The sequence below is a fragment of the Zerene cesonia genome, unplaced genomic scaffold (assembly GCF_012273895.1).
Source record: "Zerene cesonia ecotype Mississippi unplaced genomic scaffold, Zerene_cesonia_1.1 Zces_u003, whole genome shotgun sequence".
NCBI classification, from domain to species: Eukaryota; Metazoa; Arthropoda; class Insecta; order Lepidoptera; family Pieridae; genus Zerene; species Zerene cesonia.
In genome coordinates, this window is record NW_024045133.1 from 308,227 (window position 1) to 334,165 (window position 25,939).

Below are 25,939 nucleotides of genomic sequence, written 5' to 3' on the forward strand. Positions count from 1 at the left end.
CGAACGAACGCGTTATATAATATATTCATATTTATGTTCACCTTTCACCTGTGTCCCCGCCGAGGGAGCCGCGTTCCATCACGTACTCGCTGTCACAGCGCGGGCGGCGATGTCGCCGCTGTTTAATTTCATATTAAAGCGATATCAATTACTCTACATGTTTGACAGACATTTTTCAGAATTTCTATGAAATATTAGCCATTTTGACTTCTTAGGGGGGTGTGAATAAATAAATGTAGTGCGCGTATTATATTATCTTTTGCTTTTGATATCGAATTCCTGTAGACGCTATTTTATTTTGTTTTTTTTTTTTTTTTTTTTTTGTAAAACAATGACAGTTCTAAAATATTTGTTTTTTTTTTATTTTTAATTCGTATTTATTCCAAATAGTCGAGTCACATTGACGACGCTTCTCAAAGAATATCGCGTCAATCGCTACAGAGACGAGCCAAATTATGTCTAGATTATTTATTAATTATATTACTTAGCTTAAGATCTAAGTGTTCCGGCTACCACGACCCAGTGTGCGCCTATTACCTAACTACCTAGGTACTCTTTGCTCCCTATGTATTTTTTAAACGTTATTGCTAGTTGCGCCCCGCGGTTTCACCCGCGTAAATCTGTATCCCGTAGAAATATCGGGATGAAAAGTTGCCTATGTCTAATAATTTCATCAAAATCCGTTCAGTAGTTTCTGCGTGATTGTCGGACAAACATACAAACAAACACACTTTCACGTTTATAATATTAGTGTGATTTTTCAATTTACTTTTAGTTGCACGGGTCGAGGGAGTTGGAACATTAGTATTTAATGATAATATGTTAAGAGTAGAACAGCTTATGTAGGCGTAGGCGATTTTTATATCGAACTAGCGGTCCGCCCCGGCTTCGCCCGTGGTACATATATAGCCTATAGCCTTCCACAATAAATGGGCTATCTAACACTGAAAGAATTTTTCAAATCGGACCCCTAGTTCCTGAGATAAGTGCGTTCAAACAAACAAACTCTTCAGCTTTATAATATTAGTATAGATTATGTGACGAACGTATTATAATCATGATTATAATCGAAATATTAGAATTGAAAATCGCGTATTGTATTATTTAAAATTTTTATCAAGTTATACGATAAAATTCAATCGGTGTGAAATGGCGAAACGCAAAATTTTTTGTTTGGTGATCAGGCATATATAGGAAAATGATTAAATTACTTGATTTTTTACTATTTAAGTACGTATTTATAATTAATTAATTAAACGTTACAAGCTATCGTGAGAATTGACAATATTTCTCAAACATTTCACTAATAACTAACATATAAGATATATTATTGTATTCGATTACTTGCTTGCCATTTTATATGAAATTTGAAATATTGCGGCTAACGTTCATTTGTGATGTGAAAAACTTCATTAGTTTGATTCATTTAACATTTCCTTATTATATATGTAATTAGATACATACCTTTATATGCATCTGTCTATGGATTAATGCCTATCTATCTAGGTGTTTATATTTTGTTTTACAGCATTGAAATTAAATAAAAGTCATTCGTTTCATTTTTACATTATAAAAGTGGAAATGACGTAAACAAGAGTTTTATGTTTTTCACTTTCATTATTGACATGTGAGCGAGATAGACATACATTGTGATTATGACATTACATATTTATAAAATCCAAAAAGCGCGCGTGACGTCACAGATAATTATAAAATTTGTTTCGCAGTTCTGTACTATTTTTTTTGTCTATATGGTAATAAGGCCTAACTATTTGCCAGTGTTTGGTTTTCAAACATAAGAAATTTATACAATTATAAAAAATTTAAGCACGCGTAGCGACGCGTCAGAGAACAGCACGTATCAATATAGAATATACAACATTGAATAACGTTTATCTGTTTTAAAGTAATAAAAGCTATAAGTAAATCAAAAATTAAAACATGTTCTTTATAAAATTTAGTATAGCAAGCATAATTATTTACAATCTTATAATATTGCGAGAAACAACCTCCGATGACATCAAAGTGTTTCACAGAATATCACAGTCGCATAGATTGTATCTTAAATAGTAAGTAGATAGGTTACCTATAACCTACATTAGTTTATAAGTTCATGCAATTATTGGCAGCTCATTTGTGCATTATATTATCGTAAGTATAATTCAATTTGAATGTTATTGGCGGTTAAAATTGGTATATCTTGTGTGAAATAAATTGTTTTCGAAAATAAACAAAGAAAAATGAATATTGATAATCTTTAAGATAAGTTGTTACATTTAACATTATGGCGGCGATCATTATCGAAGTATGCAATAAAAACGTATGTTACTGTTTTAATCGCTAATAATGTTATTTAAATCTGAATCATGTATTATCCTGATTATAGACTCAATTTTATAACCATTGTAGTATTGAAATAAATTATATCTAAAAATTATGTTTTTTATTTAACCTATGTTTCCGTTACTCCTCATAGAAAATAATGATTAATAGGTTTCAAACTGACTAGTCGAGCTTTATATATTCCCAGTAATGATAAAGAAAGGAAGGAATTCTTACCGATAATATTATTGCAACTAAGAATCCCTACTTATGCCATAGTCGGCAATGGAGCTGGTGGGTCGGCTGATGGTAAGCGCTACCACCGGCCATGAACATTAAGAGAGGTGTAAGGTCCATTGCAGACCTTACGCATCTTCATATGGAATACCGACTTCAAATGCGAAAGGGATTAGGTAAGGAAGAACAGGAGGAATAAAAAAAGGACTGGGAAGGGTAAGGAAAAGGATAAAGGCCTCCGGCTCCCCCACTCACCGAACGAAACATAGCAGTATGTTATTTCAAAACGGTCGCCTGTGGGGCTGTGGTACTTCCCCGCTGCGAGCTGGCCCAATTCGTGCCGAAGCGTGCTCGACTACCACATACCAAACTGAAATATCAAAAAATTAACATTTTCACTTGTACAGATGTCCCGCAAATGATCAACGGAACTTATAGTTTTTAATTTGCGCATAAAATCTCTGATGTATAACTTTTTCTCAATAGATGAATTCTTAAAACTTTTACGTGTGCGCTCCAAAGTGATCTCCAGTCCACATTAGTGGAGTGGTAATTGCCAACAATTTAAGGCTTTTTTTCTGTAATAAGCGTTTGCGAAACTATAAGTACCATTGAGTATAGCACAACATCTGCGAGACACCCCGTATATATGAATAGTGTTTTCCTCACATTATAAAAACAGTCTTAAAACCCTTTTTTTTTTAACAAAAATTATAATATAATAGATATCTATAATGTTCAGAATATAGACGGCATGTATTAGACTCCGACGTCTTTTACTAATTTGATTCCAAGTTTCTTCTGAATTCAGGGACTAAATTTAGTGTAGTGTAAAAAGTGCAAAACTCACACAATCATTGTATTGTCACTGATCCTTGATAAGTGTACAAAGTTTGAATTCAATCTGTCCCTTTGAAGTGGGTCAAAATCGAGTCTGAAGGAGTCGGTTACATACAAACATACAGGTGAAACTAATAAAAGCGTGTTTAAAGGTAATAAAGGTATGAAATGTATAAGCAACCAATAAATAAAAAATCTTAGTCTCGAAATTGGGAGGTGGTTCATTAATCACCAAATGGATGACCAGCTAGCAAATATGTGTATCTTGATACTAAATAAGATAAAATACAAATTGGAATAGTATTGTATACAAAAATAAAACAACAAACGAGCAATTCATTTATTGATAGCCAAAACTTAACAGGTATCACCGAGTATCACATAACAATGAGGTATGAATCAACAATAGTTTAGTACATTAAAAGCTACAGTATAGAAAAATACAATTCACAGTTTCCTCAGTAAAATTGACAGTTTGAAAAATCTAGAAATTTCTCTCAATATAGTGATCTTTGCAAACAAAGTTGTTTGCAAAGATCACTATATAATAGTATAAATCAAAGTTTCTTTCTGTCTGTTCCTATGTTACTATGTATGCTTAAATCTTTATAAATATACCACAGCTTTTGTTGGTTTTTTTAATAGATAGTGATTTAAGAAGGATTTTATATGTATAACATCTCTAAAACTACTCCGAATTTAACACGTGCGAAGAAATAACAGGAAACAACTTTTTATTCAAACAAATGCCAAAGAAATCGTATTTATTGCAAAAGTATCCGTGACAGCTTCTTTCAAATAACCTGTACTTTAATAAAAAAACAAACTAAAAAAGAACAAATATTCTACATCCGAACAAATCCTAATTAACCCTTATTTTTTTAGGGAGCGGAGATTCCATATCCTCTGATTGCCGTTTAAAAGATAGCCTGTTGTTATTGTCCTCTTTGCTTTTCTTTCCTTTACCTTTTCCTTTATCTTTTGTGTAATATTCCTCCAGTTTATGACTATTTTCGCCAGTAAGAGGTTCTAGTATAATCGATTCGTCCAATTCTCTGTTCTTCGGTGGTGAGTGTTCATAACTTTGACTGCATTCAAATTCTTGGCTTTCTACTTCATTCTCTATTCTTTCATTCTGATCTTCTTTGCTTTTATTCTGGTCTTCTTTGCTTTCATTCTGGTCTTCTTTGCTTTCATTCTGGTCTTCTTTGCTTTTGTTTGTACTTTTTTCCGAATCGCTTTCGTCATCTGAATGAATTATATTTCTTTTCGGTTTGGATTTTGAACTGCCGGCTGGAAATGATATGTCATATATTTGAAAATTATCTTGAAACAAAATTTTGATAATTTATGTGTAAAAACTAAAAAACACGCTTTATTGATGGAATCAACTAAAGTCTCACTCTTATACATACATAAAGCAATTAATTAACTCTGATGATTTTAATTTGAATTAAATCTGTCTGTTTGTTGACCATAATCGTGTTCAAGAGTAGGTTACATAAGCCTATAAAAATTTTCGTTATTCATTCACATGAAAACAACTGAGCTAATTTTGATGATACTTGTCAATGATGTAGCTTATGGACCAGAATAACATGTGATTTTACTTGCATTTGGGTGCAGTACAGCTTGCACTCTATTTATTAGTCAGCAAAATAACTTTAAATTTATTAATTAATTATAAAAAATAAATAAATTTTCTCACCAATTTCACCATCTTCGCACGGTTTTTGCCCTTGATTAGTTATAAAGAAGTTAGTTATAGGTTTCTGCCACTTAGGTGTTTCTCTGGGACACACAGGGTTTCCTCCTGAATAACTTCTTGAAGATTTTTCACCTCCTTCAATGAATGAATGAATAAATTACTTATACTCACGGCTGCCTACGTCATAACATTCATCCCCTGTTTTATCCCCTTAGAGCAAGGATTTGTCAAAATCCTAATGGATTCCTATGTCATAACTAATCTATCCAAATGTCAGCCTGATCGGTCCAGTGGTCTGGGCTGTGTGTTGATAGATCTGTCAGCCCTTCGAATTTTATATATTATGAAAATTTGGACAGTAATTTAGTAAAACTAGTTCATTAAATATTAGAACAAAGCATCTCTCCTTATTGATTTCAAATCTCTATTATAATGAATTGTACAAGAATGGTTGAACCATTTTTAAAGAAATTTGGTACAAATATAGGTCAAGGCCTAAAGAAGCACAAAGTATAGTTTATATCCCGGAAATTGAATGAGAAAAATATCAATGCAGGGGAAAACGGGACTGGGTATTTTTTCCTGTCCATAGTTGAGGACAGTCTCCGAGGGAACTCACCTTCCACCAGAGTCTGCCCATAGTTATAAAACTGTCTAGAAAAATTATGTTTCAGTAAAAAACTGGTATACCTGATGAACTACTGCTACTAGTGGGTGGTGCTACACTACATCTTGCTTTGCTACTCTTACCAGCTGACACTGAAATAAGATAAGAGTAAATTATAGGCGTTTACAAATTCTAAAATGTAGTTAGTGCCTTTGAATTTATAAAGTACTTATTATTCGTAATCTTTCAGTTAATTAATTCAAAATAACCACAAAAATAGGACAAATTTTCAAAGTAAATGAATAAAATGATATCAAATAGATTTAATAAAGGACATGATACAAATGCAATGTAAAATATTTATGTAATTCAATTTCACACTTCAGTCGAAATATCATTTCAATTGAAGATTTTTCTTCTAACAAGTAGTTACATATTTTATATATTTTTAAACCAATCTTACCTTTTGCACCCACTGAAGCTTTTGTTCTAGCCATTTTATACCACTAAATATTACTTTTAGCGCCTTTTTGGTGTGTATTACTTCAATAATTTGCTCTCTTTATTTACTAACTTTCGATTTATGGCTAAATTGTGAAACTTTGAGCAAAACACAGTTTGCCGCCAATTGCCAATTGTTTTCGGGATGTGAGCTGTCATAAGTCATTCTAGAACTGTCAAAATTTCAAATTTGAATGGTACCTACCACAGAGTAAGCAATATATAAGGTACCTAGTCTAAACTACCAAAACTAGACTAGAGGACTGTCAAATAACGTTTACGCGGCAGCGGAACTACGCGACAAAAATAGCTAACTCACTCGCCGTGATGCGACAATTCAATGCCATCGAGGTAGCAAACATTTATTATACACTAACTTTGAACAATTCCTCTGAGCACTCCCCATAGTACAAATGAATAGATTATTATTAATTTTATTGGTGTAAAACCATTTAAAAAGAATTTTACAGATAAATAATTAAGATAAAATAATGGAATTCTGAAAAATAAAATAGGTTTTGAAATGGTTATATTATTACGTAGGCGTTATATAGTACATGCATGCAGATAATACGAAAATCAGTCATCAAACAATGTATTCGATATCTGTTGTTTGACTTATCTGTGACTGCAGTCTGAGCTTTTCCGTTTTGACATGATAAGATTTTTGAATTTTGACTTCGTCGTCATTCATGTTGTTTGGGCTTGATTTGACATGATTGATTATAAAACTTACGGTTTATGGAGCAAAAAATAAAAATATTTGTTTAGATAACTCATATCTCGACGCCATACAAGAAATAACGTACCTTCCAAAAACGTAGTTATTTGTGGAACAATTCGGTAAGCTTCCACTTTTTCTACACAATAATATGATCATAAATTATATTGCAATTTAACCTACATTTTAGTTATCGGCTTGTTATTATATACATATTAAACATTGTAATATTTAGTTTTAAGTATCATACGAATTTATTAGTTATTCGCCTATAATTAAAAATCTCATTGAGGTTATTTGTTAATCTAATGTAATTATAAAAAACAATAATTATATGTTAATAAGCGCCTCTGTTAAGTCAAGATTTACTACATTTGCAGTATTTTAGGTTATATTTTTACTCTATTTATCTATAATTTGACACAAGGTGACCCTAAATAAATGATAGGTCAAGGTTTATAAATAATCTAGACTATACGAGAATCTGTGGAATATTTATTATAACTTGATTTTTTTCTAGAACGACTTGAATGATTGCTCCATAATCCATATACATATTATATACCTTATAGAAATAGACCAATGGGTATTTTTTATTTATTTATTTGCTCCTACTATAAGGGTTGCCTGGTAGAGATCCCTACCTGGCGATAATGCCGCCTTTTGTTTACTTTAAATGTTATGTTCTGCTTGCTTGTTTGTACTTATTAGCAATAAAGAAATTCATTTCATAATTGGAATATTTTTGTATATAGCAGAGTCATCATTTTGAAATGTACAAATACATAATTTAACATTTACCACCGATTCAGAGAGCAGTTCCTCAGAGGAGAGTCAGCAAGAAACTCTGTAGTTGCTCTGTTAAAACCATTTAACATCAAAATGTTTATAAAACCATTGTAATAATTAGTTTGCCAAAGAACTCTCCTGTGGTCCTTAAACAACAACATTCCATGGACTTTCAACTTTCATATATTCATTAATGCAATACTCCTTAGTATTGCATTAATTAAATTTATTAATCTTTGAAGTAATACATCTCTGAATAAATACATTGAACATTTTGTAATATAAGTTTTGAATTAGCACTATTAAACCCTTTAAAATCAATCATCAATCAAATAATTAATAATAAAAGGAAACATATTGAGGAATTTTGAATGAATAGAACAAATTTGATCAGGAGGTGGAAATGGAACCTGCTTACTTTTGCCTAACTTTAGAAATTCCTAGCTTCTCGACCACCCATGATCCCACCTCTGCAATCAAATTTCTTCTACTCATTTAGTTTTATGTGCCTAAAGGTAACCCCACGCCATCTATTAAGATGATTAAGAACCATCACAACCAATATGAAGCTTTATATCAATGATTGCAATATTGTATTGAAGGAATACAGCTTTTGTAAACTTAATTTTTAGTTTTATAGCATTGAAATGCTTTGTTAATGAGAAATTTTGAAAGAGAGGAAGTGTATTCTAAAAGCTTATACCTTGCGTTTCAGGCGATGTCGTCAGACATAGACATTGAGGAGCACAATGTGCTAGACCATCCGAAGATTAAGACCATATTTCCGGACATTTCATCCATAAAGACGGAAATTGTGGATATAGATGATGAGGGTAAGTACATCTATATCAATCAGGGTAATTATAAATGGGGGTAATTGAAAACAATCCTACTATACTTCCTAGTATCCTACTAATATTATTAATAATATCCTATTAATAATTATAAATGCGAAAGTTTGTAAGAATGTGTTTGTGTTTGTTGCTCTATCACGCAAAAACTACAGAACCAATTGCAATGAAATTTGGTATGTAGACGGCTGGACAACTGGAATAACATATAGGCAACTTTTTATCCCGATATACCTACGCGATTCAGATTTATGCAGGGGAAAGCGCGGGGCGCAGCTAGTTCTCAATAAACTTTTTACTGAAGGCCATATCCTCTCCCTTAGCCTTTCCCAGGCTTTTCATTTATTCCTCTCGTCAATACTTTCTGAATCCCTTTACAATTTGAAGTCGGCAATCGATTTGTAGAGGCGTAAGGTCTGCAATCGAACTTACGCTTCTCAAAATGTTCATGGGCGGTGGTAGCGCTTATCTTCGAGCGACCCACCACCTCTATTGCCGACGATGACATAAAAACTCTGTGAGAAAACTTTACTTTTTCCAATAACAATATTTTCTTTTTTAAAACAGTAACATTTGCCCGCGGCTTCGCACGCGTTTATTGGGAGTAGTTTAATAGATATTTTTATACATAAACCGTACTTTAACTGTAAAAAAAACCCCTTCATAATGCGTTGTGCAGATTCAAAGATTTAAGCATACATAGGGACATGGGGACAGAGAAAGCGACTATGTTTTATACTATGTAGTAATCTATGAAATATATTAGATTAAAGTTTTGTATACATATTGTAATTACAGAAAAAAAATATTAGAATATATTTCCAATCATCCCCATTTACAACTACCCTGATAGACCCAGTTGCCCGCTAATGGTATAAATAAAAATAAAATATTATGTAGACGAACCTAGAACAACATGGCATTATGCGAAGTGGCTAGAAATATCTATAAATATATAGACGCAAGAGCAAATAATAATTGCGAATTGTTTCTAAACAATGTTGCTTACGTAATGTGTAAACAATGAAATACAGGAAAAAGACTGTGATAGTGGCATTTTGGTTGACTTTTTCCGTTAAATTTGTGCTATCTGCCCTAACAGTTACATTAGGGATTAAAAATTATGTATCTCATTATATTCTCTATTCATACAAATTAAATTTGATTTCAACTAACTGCGGCTATCAATTCAATAAATGTATTTTCATGTTATGTTTGATGCCTTTTGTTGGGTGAACAGATTTTTATGATTCTTTCTCTATTTAAAAGCTGGCACCTCCCGTATGGTCCCATTGATCTAGTTCTAACGATTTGAAGGCGTTTCTTCTCTCTTTGTGAAAAATGATTATTAAAAATTTAAAGCAATTTGTTTGTTTGTTTTTAACATTCTAATGCCAGGAACAACTGGACCGATTTTAGAAATTCTCTAACCGTTCGATGAGTATTTAATCCCCCAGATGCTATAGGCTAGTTATCAATGAGTCCATTTGATATAATATGCAAGCTCAAAACATATCGTCCATATTGGATAAGAGTGACGTCACTTTATTTATTGATTTATTCTCAGCAAGCCCATAAGGGGCGAGATTTGTATGTTTATGATGGATTTACACGAAAACTAGTGGACACATTTCAAAAATTCTTTTATCAGAAGAAAGCTGCAACTGAATTGAGTGACATAAGTTATATATGTAGCATGGGCGAAGTCGGGGCGAACAGCCAGTTAAGAATGTGAATTTATATTCTAGTGGTCTTGGCGCAGTGCCATCGAATAAAGAATATCTTTAAATGCCTTTTTCTTTGAATTTCTTTCGCTTTTATAAACTTCACCTGAATTTTTCTATGTGATTAGACTCCATTGAGACTTTCTAAAGATGGATGTATTATAATTATCAACATATATAAAAAACCTTGTTCACTAAGCGACAATCTTATTATCCTGGTTGTTGGGTTTTAATAATTTCCATACGAATGATCTATTAGAGCTAATGAGACAATATAGTTGAATATATGATTAAACCATGTTTTTTTAGTCTTTTAACTGTATTTTTTAAATGATTTCATCACTTCAAATTACTTATTTATTCTTCCCTGTCTCTTTGAATTGAGGTCTTGCCCTGGTATAAAAATATAAGAGATACCATTTTTTTTTTATTCATCCATACAACCATAAACACATACACACACACCACTCATAGGGTTGCCTGCTCCCCCTTTTTTGTCTTTATACATGTGTATATATTTTTTTTTTATATGTCATAGCGGGCAGCTGAGCTGGTGGTTCGCCTGATGGTAAGCGATCACCACCGCCCATAAACATTCGCAAAGGTAGTACCTCTGTGAATGCGCTGCCCGCTTTTATGGGGTAAGGGAAAGGATTAACGACTGGAAAGAAGGAATGGACTGGGATGGGTGAGGAAAGGGAAACGGGCTCCAGCTCCCCCACTCACCGTACGAAACACAGTGGCATGCCACTATTTCACGCCGGTTTTCTGTGGGGGCGTGGTACTTCCCCGGTGCGAGCTGGCCCAATTCGTGCCGAAGCGTGCTCGACTCCCACAATAAATTTTTTTGTGTTATTCTCTATTTCCTTTCTTATTTGCATATTTTCCTTCATATAGAGGTATGACCTTTAAGTTATAATATAATGAGCAGGGAATCCCTTCCCTGCTCATTATGGCTGGCTCTGGCTCTCTTCTAGTAAGAGAGCCAGAGCTCAACAAAATTGCATACTGATTGAGGTGAAATACAGATTTTATATTAACAATTCAATTATTTCTTATAACTTATCTGAGCTTTCAATTATTTATTTCTTATAACACTTAACAATCATTCCAATATCTATTTCAGAAATGCTCGAGTATGCTGATGACAATGAATATCTCCAAGAAGACATGTATCATGACGATATGCTGGAAGACGATACACACGGGATTGATGGGATCGATGACATTCATCTCATAGACCCGGCCAGCTTCCACCACGTGTCACAGAACAAAATTATCCTGGGCACGAAACCGGTGCCCGAGAGAGATCCCACGTCAGCGCATGTGTCGCTAATAGATTGGAAATATATACTCAATAGGCACAAGTTCTACTGCCAGGAGTGTATGATACTGTTCCCCACGCAGAATACGATGGATGCGCACAGAATGACAGCCCATTCGCTGTTGGTTGCGGTGCAAGAGTATGAGAATGTAGATGAGGACACAGCCGACCCGCCGAGGGTCAATAAAGCCAAGAAGAGTACAACGAAAAGCGTCGCCGCGTTACACTGCAGCGGTTTCAGGCACAACAAAGCCGTAAAAAGCACGGCCAAAGTGAAAACGGACGTGTTGAGTGCTAGTGTCGAAAGTGCATCGAGTGTCGATCGATCGATAGTGTCGATAGTGCAAAGTGCGTCGAACGTGCGCGGCATGGTGAACCTAAAAAAGTGTCCGGTCTGCAAGTGTTACTATCTAAGCGAGCGGAACATACGGTGTCACTTCATGAAGAACCACGGGACGAGTGGCCTGAGGCCGATCGACGAACCGTTCAGCGGGAAGTGCTCGTTCTGCGATTACAAAACGATAAACTTCAAGAAGTACAACTTTCACCTGCAACAAGTGCACAATGGGATATTCAAGAGGTTATGTGCACAGCGAGAGCAGTTCGCGTGCTCTGAACACGACTTGACCTTCACGTCGGCGAACGCCTTGCACATACACAGGGTGGCCGCTCATACGCCCGATGATAGTGCCTCTGCGGTACACGTGGGGGTCGTGCCGCGGGAGATTCTGTTCAAATGCGACAAATGCCCGAACCACTTCCTTGCCAGTTGCGCGGCGTTCTCCCACTCGGTGCAGTGCGTTAAGACGCACGTGGAGTGGACGTGCGCGGTGTGCAAACGCGCGTTTCGCTCCTCGGACATACAAAAGCACAAGTTGCAGCACGCGCTGTTCAAAAAGTTCAATGTTCTGAAGATTTCGCAAAAGTTGACGAAGCGGGTCGCGTGCAAGTGTCCACAATGCGGCGTGCTGTTCGACGAGCGAACCTTCTGGAAGTGTCACGCGCCGCACTGCGTTGAGACCGCGTCGGAGCCGTGCGCCGCGTGCGGTTCGAATGTCGAACGTTCGTTCGTGGACAAGCACAGCAGAATACACGCGGCCAATTTGAAAATTTTGACAATCGAATTCGTCACCGGCCAGCTGGAGCTGAAGGCACAGGTGACACCTGTCAAACCGGGCGCCAACAACGAATATAGGAGTGTGTCGATATTGTACTATTGCAGGGCGTGCAAGACGTACTGCCACACGAAAACGCAGTTCCATTTGACGGAGGCGTGTTGCGACATGTCCGGGGTCAAAAAGCGGACGTGCAAGCTGTGCGGTCTGTGCTTCACCACGAAAACATTTCCGACACACATGGCGCGAGAGCACGACGATAGGAATTTCAATTTGGGCAACATTGATTTTTTTGATATAAAAACGGAACAGAGAATCACTCCGCCGCTGCCTGAATGGAAAAAGTGTTCCCAGTGCAAGATAAATTTCTTCGGCCAGAGAGCGCTGCGTAAGCACAACTGTTTCGAAGAGAAATTCAAAAACTGCGCTAAATGCGACGAAGGGTTTAGCGATTTGGCGTATAAACTGCACGCCCCGTTTCACGCCGTTCACGCGCAGCAGAAACGAGACGTGGAAATGCCGGATTTAATGAAAAAATACGAATCGATGCAGTCTCTGTGGAATATCATTTATCTGTGCCAAGTCTGCGGCATAGTATTCGATAACTACGACAAAGTAATAGAGCATTGTCAGGATCATTTTTGCAATATGGAAAGTTTCGATGTTCAAATCGAAAAGTGTCATATATGCAATCTTCAGTTTGACCAGGCGTCGTATAGAAAACACGCCGATATCCATCTGAATCCGATTAAGAAGAGCTCCTTTCAAATACTCAAGTTTAATTATGAGAATCTACTAAACGATGCATGGTTTGATGTATTCAAGCCAATAACGGAGGAACAGAGGGGCCATATACTAGCAAGAAGCGCATATAATATAGACAGATGTATCAGGTTCAAATTAGAAATGGACGGGTTTTCGAACAACACAATGTTCAAATGCAACATATGTAATAATATAATCGATAAGGATGGTGTGCTAGAACACGCTAGAAATCAAGATGCATGCGCGCGGAGCAAGCAACGGTTTACTTGCATGTTTTGCAATCTGTCATTTCAGAATAAAAACACGAAAGTGGCGCACGAACGCGACCATATCGGCAATACACTGAAAGAGAACTCCATTCGTCTCGTCACCTTCAACCACCAAAACGATTTCGCTACGAACTTCGTGATGTGCAACCTGCCAAGAAAGGACAGTTTGAAGTTCAACTGGTGCCAAGAATGCAACCTTTTGATCAAAAAGCAAGACTATAATAAACACCTCATGAAACACAAACCGAAAAAGGTCACATATGCGGTAAAAAAAGCCAGCAAACCAATGAAAATGTACGATGTATACCAATGCGTGCATTGCAACGGCACGGTCTTCAAATTTATCAACGTGAAACGGCACAACTGCCCGACAAATGCGTCCTACCAGTCGTGCAAATATTGCAATCTAAGATTTAGGAAGTGCTTCATGGCGAAACATTACGCGTTTCATAAAATCAAGCCCAGTTTCAATAAGAATACCATCAATGTTATACCATTTGATAATGGTAATGTCGAAATGGTATCTCAAATAGTGGAGACCTCACCGGTTTTACCGAGGAGCAACAGTATATTATTGACCCTGTACCAGTGTCAGAAATGTCGAGCGTGCGTTAGCACCAAGTCCAAGATGAAAAGTCACACGTGCGTGACGAATAAGAAGTTCCTGGTGCCGTGCTCTATATGCAGAGTCTACTTCCGCAGAATGCGATTTAAATATCACGAGAATATACACAAGCTTCGGCCGGACATAACAAAATCGAATATAGAGATCGTTAAATACAATTTACCTGCGGACAAAACGGTTAAAAGGAAACTGGAAGAGATCGTGACACCCCGTAAGAAAATCAAAGTGGAGATGCCACCGGACGCGAACAAAACGATTTCCCCAGACCCCATGGCGTTGATCTATCGTCGCATTTCCGTGGTATACAAATGCGCCTGTAACATACTGTTTGAGAACAGAATTAATTTAGCTGAACACATGAAAGTATGCAGAAGTGACCGAAACGCAGTGGCGTGCAATCTATGCGGGTTGCAATTCCATCAAAAGGACATACAGATACACGAGAATACGGATGCTTGCGCGGACAGTAAATTCTACTTGGTCGGCTCGGTCGTAATAAATAATAAACACACGCACGACCCCAATCATTGGATAACCAACTGCTCCGAGTGTAACTTGTACTATATGAACGTCAAAGGTCTGAAAATACACATGGCCAAGGGACACTTGAAACGGTCGATTAGCGTTTGCCCACAGTGCAATGTCCTATTCCCTCAAAAGCGCTATAAGGAGCATGTGGTCAAACATCATGAAAAAATGAAAGTTCGTGTGTCAGAGCTCAATAGAGAGAGTTTCGATGTAGTTTCTATCGCTGAATTGGTAAAGCTCAACGCGAAGATCGGTTGTCCGAGTGAGGCGCTTTCGACTAACGTGAAAGAGCAAGTTGTTGAAACCTCAATATTGTACAAGTGCTCGGACTGCGAGTTGTACTTTACTCTTAGGAAAACCCTCGGTTATCATTACGAAAAGAATCAGCACGATATAAAAAGGTTTCCCTGCAAGTATTGTGGGTTGAATTTCACTCAGATATTGTTGAGACGTCACGAGGAATTTGAGCATACGATCAACGACTTCAAAATTGTAATCAGCCCCGATGTTAAAGAACGGACGTTCAAAAGGGAGTCACTCGATACCTCGTCGAATTATAGTTTTGAAAATACACCGGTGAAAATCGAAAGGATACCATCACCGCTGAAGATTCCTAAGGAAAAGCCTATGAGCGTGAAAGTTGAAGGAAAATTCGATGTGTCTACGCTGAAACATAGAAACAACACCGCCGAAGAGGCGCGCATTATCCGAAAATTGTCTAAAACTCCGATACAAAAATTGAAAATGATCTACCAGTGTGATATATGCAAGCTCAGTTTCCTCCACGAAGACACAATAGCCTGCCATATGAGCAAAGGCACACACACATCGAGATGCATGCCTTGTTCAGAGTGTGGGCTGCTGTTTACAAAGCCGAGCTTACAACGGCACACGCTAATGCACCACGAGATCTTAAAATTCAAATTGGAAGACTTTCAAAGGAGGATCTATACGTCGGAAACCTATTTCTACGATGCGCCCATAGACAATGCGATACCAACATCGAGTGAGGCGAACACAGCGAAAATAGCCATAGAGCAGGAAATTGCACCTGTTATAAAAACGGAAGCGCCGATGTTGTACAAATGTGCTCACTGTGACGTTTACTTTACGTCACATGACATGTGCTGGGAGCACACCAACAGCCACACGCCGCTGGACTCCACAGAGTATATAGGCTGTAAAATATGCGACCTGCAATTACTCTGCGAATGTCTGGGCGTTCATATGCGCGGGCATAGAGAAAACACGTTCGACATCGACAATTTGGTTGTTACGGAGTACCAACCCCGGGAGCACGATACGCCATTAACAAGCACCTACTTGGCTGCTGAGAAGTTGAAGTCGAAATTGATAAGCACCACCACCGATTGTGGGAATGAAGACTGATTGAGCCATTTTCGGATTAAACCGTCTTATTTACTTTTAGATAGTTTTGCTTCTGTAAGCAATTTGGGCCACTTACCTGCCGCAATCAAGCCAGTTCTGTCCTATTGAAATGTCCAAAGACACGCCATCTATTAAGACTTGCTAAATCATCATGACCAGTGCATCTATATCATATCGATATTCCTAATATATTTTGTGTAAATTTGTCTAAAACTCTGTTGAGTTTTACCCCACCTCCTACGTCAGATCTAAGCCCAGTGCTAAAAAATGAATATAATTTTAATAATTGCTATCTGTATCTGATCGAAGAAGCTTCCGCTTATGTTTTTTTTTGTGATTTGGTGTTTAAAGAGTTTTTGTATATCTGATTCGTAAAGAATATTTTTAAAAGTGATCCTATTATAGATTAAAATATTATTTGAATTCGTAACTATGGTTACATGGCCTGTATGGTGATTATAACTCTACAACGCTATCCGTTCGTCGATGAATATTAAATAATTTTGATGTAGAATTAAGGAGGACACATATCTTTACGAAGTCCATCAATAGATATATAGAGATATTGCTTTGTCAATAGATATATGTAGAAAAAAGCCAATATTTTTCCATTTAGAATGATTCAATTTACTTAATTAGCTCTCTTCATTCAATTAAAGTCTTATCGGTCGTCAGTGCCATACGAGAAGGTTTTTCGTGGCGTTTCCTATATGGTTACTTATGTACCATTGGTTGTTTGAATTTCCTAAAAGCCAGCCCCCCCTTCCCCCTTTTTTACGCTGTTTTACATTCGTCCTCCTTAATTTCGCTCTAAGTCTTTGAATTGTATAAATGATACTCAACTATGAACCAAATATGTTAAAAGATGATATTATATCAATAAAATGAATATTACATGCCATTCTCCAAACGAGTTTTACCTCTGAATTCTCAATGTGAGTTGTCTCTTTCAGTTTTTATAGTTAGTTTGGAGTGAAAGAGACGAAGCGATGTTGAGAAGGCCGTGACTTAAACTGTAATGTTAACTTAGTTTTTAAGTTAATGATAATTGTTAATGTTTGAATGATTTAAGAGTAAGATTGTAATTAAAGTATTTTGAATACATTTTGTGGAAATTTTATTTTTTCCAATTCTAGCTGATGCGAACTTTGAAATATTGGAATAAGTGAAGTGATTGAAATAAGTGTCCCTGGGGGACACGGGACATACTACTAGTGCTTAAGTTAAAATTTAAACACCCATTGAGGCTAATTTGCGTGTGCGACAGTAACCTCTCTCAGCTGTCCTATCTATTTCATTCAGTGCTAGAGTACTTAAAGTAGGTAATTAGGTATTTATATCATAAAAATGTGTGATACTCACTTAGCAAATAATAGCAATAATAATATCTCATTTAATTCGCATCATGTTATTTTAACTTACTGTTATATTCATTATTTAAAAACAAAGCACTGTAAAACATTTTAAGTGTGGGAGTCGAGCTCGACACAGACTAGGCCAACTCGCATCGGAGTAACTACCACACTCCACAGGGTGCCGGCGTGAAATCGGGCCATCACTTCTCTCTCACCCTTCCCAGTCCATTTATAAGAAACCCTCGAATCCCGACTTCGATTTTAAATCAGAGGTCCTTACCACTGAGTCGCCATTGCTGTTATGAGCCCTGTGCGATGGAGACAAGTACAAACAAAATAGTATGAGGCTGTCATGTATAAAGTTGTCAAGGGCCTAGTATTACAATGTCTAGTTTTGCTGTGAAGGTTGGAAGGGAAAGGGAAGGCTGGACCGATTTTGACTGCGGATTTTGTATTCATAATAATCCAGGTTTTAAAGGTAATTTTTATATAACTCAGCCCAGCTAATATTATACATAAATTTATACTAAAAACGCAGGTATTAGAATAAAACAACACATTTGGAATATTCATTTAATGTCTGAAAAATGTGCATAACACTAATTTGTTTCGTGTACAATATTGAAATCACAATTACTGAGAAAAATAACAAACTCGCTGACGCATTTCATGCGAATGGCATTTGGCTAATGTTTCGATTCTATAACTTACAAATAATAAGATTTATTCTTACGATACCACAAGGTAATGTTAGATAATCGTTTATCGTTTTTTTTTCGACATTTTTTATCGATGACATTTCAAAGCATTATCTTGACACCTGTCATATCTTGACACATTGCCACAATACTGTCAAAAGTACTAAACTATAAGTAAGTATATAGTATATCTAAAATACAAAAAGCCCTAAAATATGAGAACAAAGGTTTTAAAATACAAAATTCAGCTATTCCCCACCATTTATTTAGCTTAACATAAATGTGTACTTTCGAGTACTAGGAACGATTACGTACCTACCTATCTAAATAGTGTTTTACCATTTTTTCTCATAGAAATCATTTCAAAACTCACCTGTACGCAAATAAAAATTGTTTGACAGGACGCGTCAAGTTATATACTAGTTTCACCGCTGATAATGTCGCTGATAGCTTAATCAACACTTTTTAACTGACAGATAAGACAAACAGAACATATCTATAAGCTGTGAGTGCCAGCTTACGAGTATTTTATAGTTAAGCACATAGTCTATATATATGGACTAGACAATGGTTTTACATACATAGTAATAAGTAAAAAGCAATTCTTTACTTATATAAATTGTGTACAAGATATAACCTAAATATTATAAGCGTCAACACATTAATATTAAATAATATTAAAAAAATTTGCTATCATAAGGTACTAAAATACCTAGGTACATTTTTTTTAACTGGCTGTCCGTCCGGCTTCGCCTGTGGTACATACACAGCTTATAGCTCTCGGAGACCATAGATATCCAATGTTAATTTTTTTTTTCTAAAATCCGACCTTGTACATGAGATTAGCGCGATCAAACAGAAAAACTCTTCAGCGTTATGTTATTGGCGAATCGTATCAACATTGAAGAACTCTAAGTTAGATAAATTACATAATCTAAAATGTTAAAAAAAATTACATTCATAACCTCAAATCTACGCTTACTGGCGTTAATTAAGTCATGAGTATTTATTTATTTAAATATTTTATTGTACCACGATAAAATATAAAGTCATAAACAAAACGAAACGTTACAAAAATCTGTCTTATCGCCTACGGCTATCTCTACCAACCAACCTATAGGATAAATTTGACCTAAAAAACAAAACGGATAGCCATTACACTTAATGAATTAAAAGAAACGTTATTTTTTATTTTTTTTTATAAACAAACCAAACCCCAAAACAATACCATTCTAATAACAATTTTCTAATATTTTTTTTTTCCTATTTTACACTATTTTTTACACGCATTAAATAAACAAAGATAGTGCACGCTTCTCCTTCACACATAAAGCAATTGCCTCTAACTATAATAAATGGGTTTTTAAAAACTATTTACTTAAATTGAAAAATTTATGAGAATTTTTTTTTATGTTGCTACTACGGTTTGGCAAAAAACGCGGGTACGAATCCCGCCTCGTGATCAATTTTTTTCTATTCTCTCAAAATTTCTCATTTATAAAGCATTTCGATGCTATAAAACTAAAAATTAATTGAAATATTTGTGTTACAAAAACTACTACAAAAAGATAAACCTTTTTAAATAGATTTTGTGTACTTATATAGTTAATACTCAACTGCATCGTTATATAGAATAATATATTTAAATAAACAATTTTTAATTATGTTTTTTTTTATTCTACATATTAGGGTTTTAAATTTAATTTAATAAATAATATTTTCTTGCGTTTGATTTTACGCGAGTATTATACATATAGAAATTAATGACTTTTAAACGGATTTTAAACGCGATTTTTAACCAGACGTTTCGAACACTTTACAGCGAGTCTGGTCACGGGGAGACCGAACGTTGGGATATTCATTATATCAAGGAACAAATCGCGTTTAAGTCTTTAATTTCTAAATTTAATTTGATAAAGCAAAAAATTCGTTAAATATTAGTAATATGAATAGATAATAATAATTATAACTATGTTTAAATTTGATGTTATTCCAAAACTTGTATAATAATAAAGAATTTTCTACAGACGATTAATATGTTATATAATTGTTTTTGTATTTATTAATTATTAGTTTAAAAAATGAGCGTATGAGAGGCATTACATATTTTCTTGTTTCTTGAATCTTGAATCTTAACATAGCTTTTTGCGATTTTTCTAACCGACTTTTCCGAAAAGATGTTTAATTTGTAATGTTAAACAAATAAAATGTTTTTTGACTCCAGATTCTAAAATGGCAACCGAATGACAACAATTTCTTGTTCAAAAACAAAAAAAAAAAACGAATTTAGAAACCCCTTAACTTTTGGGAAAGTCGGTTAAAAATCAAATTTAATGTATGTATATTAGTATATCATAACATGCATGACAAATTGTCATATGTCACTTGAAATATATCTAGATTCTAGATAGACTTCATAGTTCTTCTATGTTTTAAATAAGACCCATATTAGGCCATAGTTTAAACACTGAAATTTTTTTTCAGTATATTTCAAGGTATATACGGAAATGTTTGTGTGACGCGTCCGATAGCTCTGAAAGAGAGAAAAAAATATATGTATTATAATTATTATAACAGTTAGATGTACCACACCCCCACAGAAGACCGGCGTGAAACAGTATTCTGCTGTGTTTCGTTCGGTGAGTGGGGGAGCCGGAGGCCCATATCCTTTTCCTTATCCTTCCCAGTCCTTTCCTTTATTCCTATCGCCAATCCTTTCTCAATCCCTTCCCAAAAAGTCGGCAATCCATTTGTAGAGGCGTAAGGTCTGCAATGGACCTTACGCCTCTCCAAATGTTCATGGGCGGTGGTAGCGCTTACCATCAGGCGACCCACCAGCTCCATTGTCGACTGTGACATTAAAAAAAAAAAGTTATTATATAACAAAAAAAATGGTTGCCTGTAAAGTCGGTTTTACGGGCGAAGATTTTACGTGACAACGTAGAATATTTATTGATATGAATATTATTAAATTGCACAATAGGAACAAGGAATTGAATGAAAATAAGAATTGCACAAATTTTAACTATAGAAAATATATTTTGTTTACTAAAAAGACAGAGACAGAGACACAAGCACGCGCCGATTCAATGCGCCTAATTCTCTAGTGCTGCGCGCGCGGCGGACCGATCATAGTTCGGTGACTCATCGTAACGTTACCGGGCGTTACACTTTTTCATGAGTGACTCCTAGCCGCAACCTAATTTAAGACGTTGTCACGTCAAAACAAAAAATGGCCTTCAAATTGTCATAGTCAAACAAATTTTAAAGGAACCACACGACATGCGCTTGCTTTCAAATTATAGAATAGTTGACACAGTCGAACGTTCCTAAGTAATGAATATATAAAAAAAACAGTCAAATTAATACTCCTTTTTTTTTAATTCAGTAAAAAAATTCAGTGTACATTATATATAAATTTTCCACTTGGGACATTATCTATTAAAAACCCCACAATACTTTATATATATTCTTATTTTTTTGACTTTTTATTCCTTTAAACGTTCATCTCAACCTCCCTTCCTTCATTCCTTACAATCTCTTCTTCTAAATCTCTTATGTCTATCTTTATCTCGTTCTATCTTTTCCTTCTTTTCATGTCAACGTCGGCAATGGAGCTGGTGGGTCGCCTAATGCAAAGTAGACGAAAAGAATAAAGGAAAGAACTGGGAAGGGTAAGGAAAAGGAATCGGGCTTCCGGCTCCCCCACTCACCGTACGAAACACAATAGCAAGCTATTATTTCACGCCGGTTTTCTGTGGGGGTGTGGTACTTCCCCGGTGCGAGCTAGCACAATTCGTGCCGAAGCGTGCTCGACTCCCACATTCCCCCTTATACGCTCTATCTTTTACCGCATCTCTCTATCTTTTCTCACTCACCTAGTCCCTAGTCCAGCGGTGAATAACAACCTCCGGCCGGACACGAGATATTCCGGGCAACGAAGGAAGCGAAACACCACGGAGGCAGTTTCCCCGGCGCGGACCACGTTGTTCGGCGAGAAAATACCCTGGGAATCATTGAATTATATTAATATAGCTAGAGATCAAGAGAGGGGCTGAGATCGCAGCCCGAATTTTTGTTTTTTTTTTGTTTTCTCTTATTTTTTTTTTATTTATTGTATGCTTCTGTAAAAAGCTGTGGTGGCTCAGTGGTGAGAACCTCGGACTTCAAAATCAATAAATCGGGGTTCGAGACCGGGCGAGCGTGCAGGAAATAAATTGATTTTTCAATTTATCCGCACATGTGGATAACATCACCACTGCTTAAACGGTGAAGGAAAACATCGTGAGGAAACCGGCATGTCCAAGAATTAAAAGTTCGACGACATGTGACATCTGCCAACCCGCACTTGGCCAGCGTGGTGGATTATGGCCTGAACCCTCAAAGGAGGCCTGTGTCCCAGCAGTGGGAACATATATGGGCTGATGATGATGATGCTTCTGTGTTCTTATATGATCTGTTGTGTGTGTATGTCTGCGTCAAAATAAATGTTTTTCTTTCTTTTCTTCTGTTTCTTTCTTCAGTTTGATCGTAACAAGAATGTACTGAGATTCAACACAACTGCTCGATTGATGTAGTCAGTTGATAGCACATCGCAGCCAGTCACAAGGACCATTAACAAAATGTGGGTAGTTGGAACATTGAATAAACAATGTATGAACACCAAGGCACAGGTCCGTAAGAACGCGCTACGTTTCTAAGTGATTCGACATATTATTGAAGTGAAACTTCTTTAGAATCGTTGTGATTTCAAAGCTGATGCAACGGAAAAAACGACAGGTGAGAGACACAAATAACAAAAATGTGTAGAATGAAGCCGGCAAAGAGTGAGACAGAAATATACATACTGTTTTATTCATTCTTTTGTCGATTTACTGAAGTTTCACTTCTATCGTGTGTGAATCGCACACACACCTTTTTTTATTTACAGCATTCGATAGCTAAACGAGTTTTGTACAAGTTGTGAAAAGCGACATCTGTATCTCAACTGACAATCATTAATTCAACAGAATATTGAAATACAATTGATTATTTTTTTGCATTCACTTTTATATTCTTTAAAAATTTCTCATTTATCTGCGCACTAATTGCGCCCCGCGGCTTCACCCGCGTAAGTCCATATCCCGTAGGAATATCGGGATAAAAAGTTTTCTATATGTTATTCCACTTGTCCAGCTGTCTACGTACCAATTTTCATTGCAATCAGTTCAGCAGTTTTTGCGTGAAAGAGCACCAAACACACACACATCCTTACAAACTTTCGCATTTATAATATTAGTAGGATTAGTAGGAAGTAGGAAAGTAGTCAATGCGACATAAATATGTAACGGTTGTGAAGTTTTACAGTGATAAAGTTACAAAACACAATATATATAAATCACGTGTCACATTGTTTGTCCGCCTTGGACTCTTAAACCACTCAACCGATTGAAATCAAATTATCCAACTTAAAAGATTGGATAGTTTATCATTATTTCAATTACGATAAATTACGTAAATAAATATAAAGAAATTACACTCAACATAAAAAACTCTCTATAACTCTCTCTCTCTCAATCTCTATCTCTATCTCCCACTCTTACTCACCTCAATAATAGCAGTCTGTCTCACATTGCCGACATGCACCGAGCACTGGAAGCCCGGGTTGATGGCGGTAGCGTGCCGTATCACGTGGACGGTTGCCTGGCGACGGAGAAATAAATAAAAATAAATCACTACACAGTATAAAACTAATATTATAAATGCGAAAGTTTGTAAGGATGTGTGTGCGTTTGTTGCTCTTTCACGCAAAAACCACTGAACCGATTGCAATGAAATTTGGTACGTAGACAGCTGGACAACTGGAATAACATATAGGCAACTTTTTATCTCGATATTCCTACGGGATACGGACTTACGCGGGTGAAACCGCGGGGCGCAGCTAGTATGAAATAAAGTCGCTTTCTCTGTCTGTCTCTATCTTGAAAACTACACAACGAATTTTGATAGGGATTTTTTATAGACAGAGTGATTCGGAAGGCTTATATGATATATCATGTATTATTGCACCCGTACGAAGCCGGGGCATGTCGCTAGTTTAAGATATTGTCACATTTAGACTATATCATTACTTATTAATTAACTTCATGTATGACATTCTGACCGCCTCCTTGGTACAGTGGTTAACGCGTGAGCGTAGAACCGAGGGGTCCTGGGTTCAATTCCCGGTGGGGACGCACAAAAAAAAATGTCTCGGTCTGGCAGGACACAGAAGGCTGATCACCTACTTGTCCATAAAAAAATCGATCAGTGAAACGGATGTATATCATCTGCCCCATACCCCACTGGGGGACATGGGTTTTCTTTATATAACACATGCGTTTCTAGTTAAAATTGTATGAGAAAATAAAAAAAACATACCTGAAAATAAATACACCCTCTCGGATTATTGGGATCCTCCAACCACACCTTATCCTCTCCTTCGCCAAAGTACCTCAACTCCTTTCTGTCTTCCCTCATCTCCTTTAGTGTCATTTTGTCAACTTTCCCACTGAGTGATGACACTTTTACATTCTTATCGTGTTCCACACTCTTGACATTTACATCGCGTTCCATATCTTTGACATTTATATCGCACTCGCCGTTCTCAGAAACGTTGGTGTCCACATCTTTGACACGCGTGTCAGGGTCGACATCGTTGACATTAATGTCATTCAGTCCGCCGTCGTCGTTGGTGTCAAGGTGTAGGTTTTTCGTCAGCATGTTTTGCACGTTCGCTATGTCCTGCAGTAGGTTTGTATTTTTCCGTCTGACATTTTTATGGTTTTTATCCTGATTCTGGTTTTTCTGTAATCGATAGAAGCCATAAGTTAGATTTATCGAAAACATTTAAATCAAATGATAATACAAATGATGACCATAATCATTTGTTTAATCCAACACTTTTTTTACACTAGCGGTCCGTCCCGGCTTCGCCCGTGGTACATATATAGCCTACAGCATTCCTCAATAAATGGGCTATCTAACACTGAAAGAATTTTCAAATTAGACCAGTAGTTTCTGAAAAGAGTGCGTTTAAACAAACAAATTTAACAGCTTTATAATATTAACTATGTAATGCAATATTAATTAAATAATATTGCATTACATTTCATCTAATTTAACCCCAACTACTGTTACTGATCTAGAAAGTACCACGCCACAGCGCCGACAATTCCGTGGTCGACGCAGACACATTAGCACGCGTATATCCCACATTTGCATCACAGCACATACGTAAAAACTCCCAGAGCGACAAAATCACTTGCCAAACTTCAAATAACACCTATTTGGCTCTGAAACCCCCTAAAAGTTACAAAAAAAAAAACTAAAAAATTTTTTTTTTGTATTTTTCTACTCATTCATCGGTTTGGACAGCCAATAAAGTAAAAATAAACCTCAAATACATGCAGAAAATTATATTAAAAGATCTAGCTTAAGCTCACTTTGTGTATAATCCAGTCAGCTCACTTTGGCATACAACCCTACAATCTTCCCATAAGCTCCCTCTACAATCCCAAAAGCTCCCTTTACAATCCCAAAAGCTCCCTTTA

At 36.1% G+C, this 25,939-nt stretch overlaps 4 protein-coding genes across 4 annotated transcripts in view; 2 read left to right on the plus strand and 2 right to left on the minus strand.

Moving 5' to 3' along the window:
* The window catches only part of LOC119838433 (catenin alpha), a 46,500-nt gene extending 45,695 nt beyond the window's left edge, over positions 1 to 805 (plus strand). Inside the window, exon 23 of the mRNA XM_038364380.1 lies at positions 776 to 805. Within this exon, the coding sequence (XP_038220308.1) occupies positions 776 to 805 (30 nt within the window). The remainder of the gene's footprint in view (positions 1 to 775) is intronic.
* A 3,214-nt stretch (positions 806 to 4,019) lies between these two features.
* Positions 4,020 to 6,362, minus strand: LOC119838529 (PCNA-associated factor-like). Its single transcript, XM_038364503.1, has 4 exons — positions 6,178 to 6,362; positions 5,798 to 5,866; positions 5,108 to 5,242; positions 4,020 to 4,692 (listed from the first exon to the last, which is right to left on the minus strand). The coding sequence occupies exons 1-4, from the start codon at positions 6,209 to 6,211 to the stop codon at positions 4,262 to 4,264; spliced, it is 669 nt and encodes a 222-aa protein (XP_038220431.1). The 5' UTR covers positions 6,212 to 6,362; the 3' UTR covers positions 4,020 to 4,261.
* A 520-nt stretch (positions 6,363 to 6,882) lies between these two features.
* LOC119838496 (zinc finger protein 91-like) lies at positions 6,883 to 17,419 on the plus strand. Its single transcript, XM_038364454.1, has 3 exons — positions 6,883 to 7,058; positions 8,441 to 8,558; positions 11,427 to 17,419. The coding sequence occupies exons 2-3, from the start codon at positions 8,444 to 8,446 to the stop codon at positions 16,313 to 16,315; spliced, it is 5,004 nt and encodes a 1,667-aa protein (XP_038220382.1). The 5' UTR covers positions 6,883 to 7,058; positions 8,441 to 8,443; the 3' UTR covers positions 16,316 to 17,419.
* Positions 17,420 to 20,637: 3,218 nt separating this feature from the next.
* The window catches only part of LOC119838434 (GTP-binding protein 2-like), a 26,837-nt gene continuing 21,535 nt past the window's right edge, over positions 20,638 to 25,939 (minus strand). The window contains exons 14-17 of the mRNA XM_038364381.1: positions 24,768 to 25,226; positions 23,955 to 24,050; positions 22,247 to 22,374; positions 20,638 to 20,901 (exon numbers count right to left, since the gene is read on the minus strand). Of these exons, the coding sequence (XP_038220309.1) occupies positions 20,859 to 20,901; positions 22,247 to 22,374; positions 23,955 to 24,050; positions 24,768 to 25,226 (726 nt within the window). The 3' untranslated portion in view covers positions 20,638 to 20,858. The remainder of the gene's footprint in view (positions 20,902 to 22,246; positions 22,375 to 23,954; positions 24,051 to 24,767; positions 25,227 to 25,939) is intronic.

What these genes read in the sequence shown, in the direction of transcription:
- LOC119838529 (XM_038364503.1), bottom strand. Translation starts at nt 6,211, where the DNA reads ATGGCTAGAACAAAAGCTTCAGTGGGTGCAAAAG. An exon ending in TAGTAGCAGTAGTTCATCAG is followed by an intron (nt 5,243 to 5,797) that starts GTATACCAGTTT and finishes CATTCATTGAAG; the next exon opens with GAGGTGAAAAATCTTCAAGA. An exon ending in GTGCGAAGATGGTGAAATTG is followed by an intron (nt 4,693 to 5,107) that starts GTGAGAAAATTT and finishes TATCATTTCCAG; the next exon opens with CCGGCAGTTCAAAATCCAAA.
- LOC119838496 (XM_038364454.1), top strand. Translation starts at nt 8,444, where the DNA reads ATGTCGTCAGACATAGACATTGAGGAGCACAATGTGCTAGACCATCCG. An exon ending in TGTGGATATAGATGATGAGG is followed by an intron (nt 8,559 to 11,426) that starts GTAAGTACATCT and finishes TATCTATTTCAG; the next exon opens with AAATGCTCGAGTATGCTGAT.